General features: G+C 39.6%; 1 protein-coding gene across 1 annotated transcript; it reads left to right on the top strand.

The window, feature by feature from the left end:
- Positions 1–1,601: 1,601 nt before the first annotated feature.
- On the top strand, positions 1,602–4,182 carry LOC104647500 (uncharacterized). The gene is made up of 3 exons (XM_069298299.1): positions 1,602–2,726; positions 2,991–3,130; positions 3,342–4,182. Exons 1-3 carry the CDS (start codon positions 1,602–1,604, stop codon positions 4,180–4,182), a joined length of 2,106 nt encoding a protein of 701 aa, XP_069154400.1.
- Positions 4,183–5,774: the final 1,592 nt, after the last annotated feature.

Raw genomic sequence — 5,774 nt, 5'->3', positions numbered from 1 at the left:
TTCAGAGAGTTGTTCTCAGTATGTAATTTTTCCAGAGTCTAAGTGTTTTAGAACGAGACCCCCTCGACAGTCCGTCGTGCCCATAAAGGTCCGTCGTGGGATCCGTCGACCCAGACAGCTATTACCAGAAATAAACTCTGCTGCCCATAACGACTTAACAGGTCATTACAATAGATACCAATTTACCCATCGTTCGTCCTCGAACGATCACGAGAAGAAAAACAAGGGCGAGAAAGAGTACCTGAGTCTGTAAAGAGATGTGGATATTTTTCTTGCATATCAGCCTCCTTCTCCCAGGTGGACTCTTCAACTGGCCGATTCTTCCATTGAACCTTGATGGATGCAATCTCCCTTGACCTCAACTTGCGACTTCTCTATCTAAAATAGCAACAGGATCCTCCTCATAAGACAAATTCTCATCAAGAAGAACTAAATCCCAATGAATGATGTAGTTTCCATCCCCATGGTATCTTTTCAACATAGACACATGAAATACCGGATGCACTCCTGACAGTCCAGGGGGTAAGGCTAATTCATAAGCTACCTCCCTCACGTGCTTCAGAACTTCAAATGGACAAATATACCTCGGACTAAGCTTACCTCGCTTACCAAACCGCATCACCCCTTTCATGGGTGAAACCTTCAGCAAAACTTGCTCACCCACCATAAACTCCAAGCCTCTAACCTTTCGATCTGCATATTCTTTCTGCCTACTTTGAGCCGCTAGAAGCTTTTCCTGAATGCATATCACTTTATCTAACGATTCCCTCAGAAGGTCAGTACCCTAAGGTCTATCCTCAAATGGATCAAACCACCCAATGGGAGACCTACATCTTCTCCCATACAGTGCCTCAAATGGGGCCATATCAATACTTGAGTGATAGCTATTGTTGTATGAGAACTCTGCTAAGGGTAAGAAGTTATCCCAATAACCACCAAATTCTATCACACATGCACGAAGCATATCTTCCAACACTTGAATCGTTCGCTCAGACTGACCATCGTTCTGAGGGTGAAATGCAGTACTAAGATCCAACCTAGTACCTAATTCGGCATGCAATATTTTCCAAAACTTAGAAGTAAACTGCGTACCTCTATCTGATATGATGGAAAGTGGAACTCCATGCAATCGAACAATTTCTGAGATGTAAAGTTTGGCTAAATTCTATGCATTGTAAGTCACCTTAACCGGAATGAAGTGAGTAGACTTAGTTAACCTATCAACAATTACCCAAATGGAGTCATACTTACCCATTGTCTTTGGAAGACCAACCACGAAGTCCATTGCAATTCTCTCCCACTTCCATTCAGGAATGGGCATTCTCTGAAGTGTCCCTCCAGGACTCTGGTGTTCATACTTTACCTGCTGACAATTCGGGCATTGGGAAACAAAATCAACAATGTCACGCTTCATCCTACTCCACCAAAAATGTTGCTTTAAGTCACGATACATCTTGGTTGCACCAGGATGTATAGAATACCTTGAACTATGAGCCTTTGTAAGAATAGTGTGAATCAAATCATCGACGCGGGGTACACATACTCTTCCCTTAATTCTCAAAACACCTTCCTCATCGATTTTTGCTTCTTTAGCCTCTCCTATGCATTTGCTACTTCAACAAAGTTATCATCAGATCAAAGTGAGTTTTAAGTTCTTTAATGTTTGGATTGAACATGAGTCTTTTTTGGAACTGGTGGATAAATTCTGGAAGCAGAAGCATGGAAGTGAAGTAATAAAGGAGATATGGTATAAGTTAAAGGCACTCCAGCCAGTCTTGAGACAATTGAATGGGAGAGAGTTTCAATATATAGGCCAGAAGATTGAGAAGACAAGAAGTGAGCTAGTAGAACTTCAAGAGCAGCTATATAGCCAGGCAAGGGATGAGCTAGTTGCTAAAGAGAAGGAGCTACTAATAAATCTGGAGAAGTGGTCAATGATAGAGGAAAGTGCTTTAAGACAAAAAGCAAGAGCAAGATGGATTAAACTGGGAGATGCAAACAACAAATACTTTAGTTCAGTGATAAAGGAGAGAACTCAAAAGAAGCATATTAGAAGTATACTATCTATATATGGAAGGATGCTATATGAACTCCAAGAGATTCAACAGGAGTTTGTTATGTTTTATAAAAGTCTTATGGGATCTTCAGCAGGTAAAATTCCAGCTATAAATGCCCAGGTGATGAAAAGAGGCCCTGCATTATCAAAGCAGCAAAGAATTCAATTACGCACAGGCATAACAGAATATGAGATTTATACAACATTGCAGTCTATTGGGAATGACAAGCCTCCAGGTATAGATGGATATAATGCACATTTCTTTAAGCATTCTTGGAAGATCATTAAAAAGGATGTTATTGAGGCTGTCAAAAGCTTCTTCACAACAGGAAAGTTGTTTAAGCCCTTCAACTGCACTCTTGTATCTCTAATTCCAAAGGTTCAAAGTCCTAAAACTGTAAAGGAGTATAGGCCAATTGCTTGTTGCACTGTTCTATACAAAATCATTTCTAAGGTGATAACAAAAAGAATGCATGAGGTTATTCATACAGTTATATGTGAAAGTCATGCTGGAGTTATACCAGGGAGGAAGATTGCAGATAACATTATTCTGGCTCATGAATTGGTCAAGGCTTATACTAGGAGGAATATTTCTCCTAGAAGCATGCTTAATATTGATCTACAGAAAGCCTATGATTCACTTGAATGGCCTTTCTTAGAACAAGTAATGGTAGGCTTGGGATTTCCAGAGATGTTTATTCAATGGGTCATGCATTGTGTCAAATAGTGAATTATACTATTGTTGTCAATGGACAAACTACTCAAAGGTTCGATGTAGCTAAAGGTCTTAGAGAAGGGGATCCTATGTCACCCTTTTTGTTTGCCATTGCAATGGAATACCTCAGTAGGCTCCTCATAGGACTTAAAGAAGAGAAAGCCTTCAAATATCATCCTAAATGTTCTAAGATGGATATTACACACTTATGTTTTGCAGATGACTTACTATTGTTTTCAAGATGAGACTTGGAGTCCATCAAGATACTTCAAAGGTGTTTTTCAGAGTTCTCTCAAGTATCTAGACTGCAGGCAAATCTCACAAAGAGTTCCATATACTGTGGTGGAGTTCAAATGGAGGTTAGGCAACAAATTATTCAACAACTTGGTTACACTATGGAAGAGCTACCTTTTAAATACTTGGGAGTTCCTCTATCAACAAAGAAGCTGACTATAATCTAGTGGTATCCACTCATTGACAAGATCATGGAAAGAATCAATTCATGGACAGCAAAAAAATTGTCTTATGCATGTAGAACTCAACTGATTAAGACTGTTCTTTGGTGTACAGTCATACTGGCTCAACTTTTATTATTCCTGCAAAGATAATTAAAGTGATTGAAGGACTATGTAGAAGAGGGGTTGACTTTGTTACAAAAAAGGCATTGATAGCATGGGAGAAAGTGTGCTGTCCTAAATGTGAAGGAGGTATGGGGTTGATCAATATGAAAGTGTGGAATAGAGCTGCAGTTGCTAAACTTTGTTGGGATTTAGCTAACAAGGAAGATAAACTATGGATTAAATGGATACATGCATACAATATAAAAGGGCAGAGAGAATGGAAGAGGACGAAACATGCAAGCTGGATGAAACAAAAAGTAATGAATGCAAAGAAAATTGTGGAGCAGGTTCAGCAAGTGCATGGCAATAGCAAAGGGATGATCAGGCAACTTTATTGTCACATGAAGGGAGATCAACAAAGGCCAGCATTGACTTGTATTATGTTCAACAACGTAGCAAGACCAAAAGCCTACTTTACAATGTGGATCATGATGAATCAAAGGCTAGCAACAGTGGACAGATTGGCTCAGTGGGGAGTTGTAGTAGAGAAGATATGTGTGTTGTGCAAGAATGCTGATGAGATTGTAAAACATCTGTTTATGCAATGCAACTTTGCCAGGAGAATGCGGGGGAGGCTGTTAAGCTGGATAGAGCAACAAAGTAATGTTCCAATGACATGGGAGCAGTTCTTGCAGTGGTGTATTCAAGAGGACCCAGTATACCTTGCCATAGGTATCAAGGCATGTGGAGTCTTGATAAAATCACATGAGCTTGATGTGGAGTCTGATGTATACGCCTCATCGAGAGGATCCAATATACCTTGCCATAGGTATCAAGGCATGATAGCGTGATCATCAAATTGATGCCTGCAAAGGGGACATACAACTTACATGGCCGGACTATTCGGGTACGCTGAACCCTAGTCCAAGTCCGTATTATGCAACTCCCAATAAATTAAGTGGTTAACTAATTATGACTGAATTTCTGTAACTACTGGATAGCTTAAAACTGAACGTGCAAACTGAAAATGCAATAATTAATATGAGAATAATGCATTAATAACTGAGGCATGTATAAGTGTATAACTAAAATATCGCACCTAGCATGTGTAGTTCAAGAACTAAAGAAATACATATCTAGGGTTCTGGAATTCATGCATTTATCTGAATATTAATGTACTAATCTAATTTGGATCATTCTATTATCTAAGAACCTAGTGATTCTAACATTCAAGAAAACCTTGGTCTAGTCATAATAAGGTAATCATGAAACTGACTGAAAACTAGAGACCTAATGGGTGAATTGAGCCCACTAGAGAAATCCCACATAGCTACTGTTAATTCCATGGAGAAATCTTTAAATTTTGAGGCTGTAAATGATTGAATTTTGTGGCGTTCTTGAACTAGGGTTCATGATCTTTTTCTCCTTTTTTGCTTCTAATTTTCTATGTGTTGATTAATGATTTGACTTAGTAAGTTCTAGTTATGTTTGTAGTCTTATACTACTAAAACCTCATAATTTCGGGTCTAAACGACGTAGCTTAGGGATTAAACGAAATAATAAAATACCAAAGACCCCCGACTTAACTGTTGTCAGAATGATCGATGGACCTGGTCCAAGGACCGTGGTCCTACCCACAGTCTATAGGTCCTGGCCGTCGTTTGGTTCTGAGAATGGGTCTGTGGACCAAAGATTGGCATATCTAGTCCACGGACCGTGGTCTTACCTATGGTCCATAGGTCCTGGCCGTCATTTGGTTCACAGAATGGGTCTGTAGACCGAGATGGATGGACTTGGTCCACAGACCATGGTCCAACCTATGGTCCGTCCTGTTTTTTAATCATTTGCTTAAGAGAATGGGTTCTGAGGACCACGATCGATAGACCTAGTCCACAACCGTGGTCCTACCTACGGTCTATAGGTCCTGACCATCGTTTAGGAACTTTGAGATTCTGTAGACAACTTTCCACAAACCTGGTCCATGGACCATAGTCCAACTACGATCCCTAGGTGTATCCTGTAGTTCTGGAAAATTTGAATTCTGGTCTATGTAGGATATGGGTTTTTACATTATCTCCACCTTGGAAACATTCTTCCTCAAATGAAGACTAAACTAGCCGAAATGGAGGGTGGTGTGAAATCCCTACAACTAAACACTGAGAACTTAATTTGTGACTGAACTAAGTTCCAAAACATGCAAATATGCTAAAAATGCAATTTAAAAATGAGGAAACATGATTCTAAGAATAAATTCACGCATGAATGACTAAAAATTTAATAGGGACAATTACCTCAAGCTGGAGTGGAATCGGAAGGAAAGAGGTGAATATACTTGGCTTTCATGGGTGTTTCCCAAGTAGCTCCCTTTACGGACTGACTCCTCCACAAAACCTTGACTGAAGAGACTTTTTTGTTTCTAAATCTTCTAACCTGATGGTCAAGG

This window comes from Solanum lycopersicum, chromosome 5 (genome assembly GCF_036512215.1).
Source record: "Solanum lycopersicum chromosome 5, SLM_r2.1".
NCBI lineage: Eukaryota > Viridiplantae > Streptophyta > Magnoliopsida > Solanales > Solanaceae > Solanum > Solanum lycopersicum.
The sequence above is the reverse complement of the archived record's forward strand: the minus strand, read 5'-3'. Positions and strand labels throughout refer to the sequence as shown.

Excerpts from the sequence above, each read along its gene's own strand:
- LOC104647500 (XM_069298299.1), top strand. The coding sequence starts at position 1,602 with ATGCATTTGCTACTTCAACAAAGTTATCATCAGATCAAAGTGAGTTTT. Across the intron at positions 2,727-2,990 it reads CTTTCTTAGAACAAGTAATG|ATGACTTACTATTGTTTTCA; the intron begins GTAGGCTTGGGA and ends TATGTTTTGCAG. Across the intron at positions 3,131-3,341 it reads GTGGTGGAGTTCAAATGGAG|TCATACTGGCTCAACTTTTA; the intron begins GTTAGGCAACAA and ends TTTGGTGTACAG.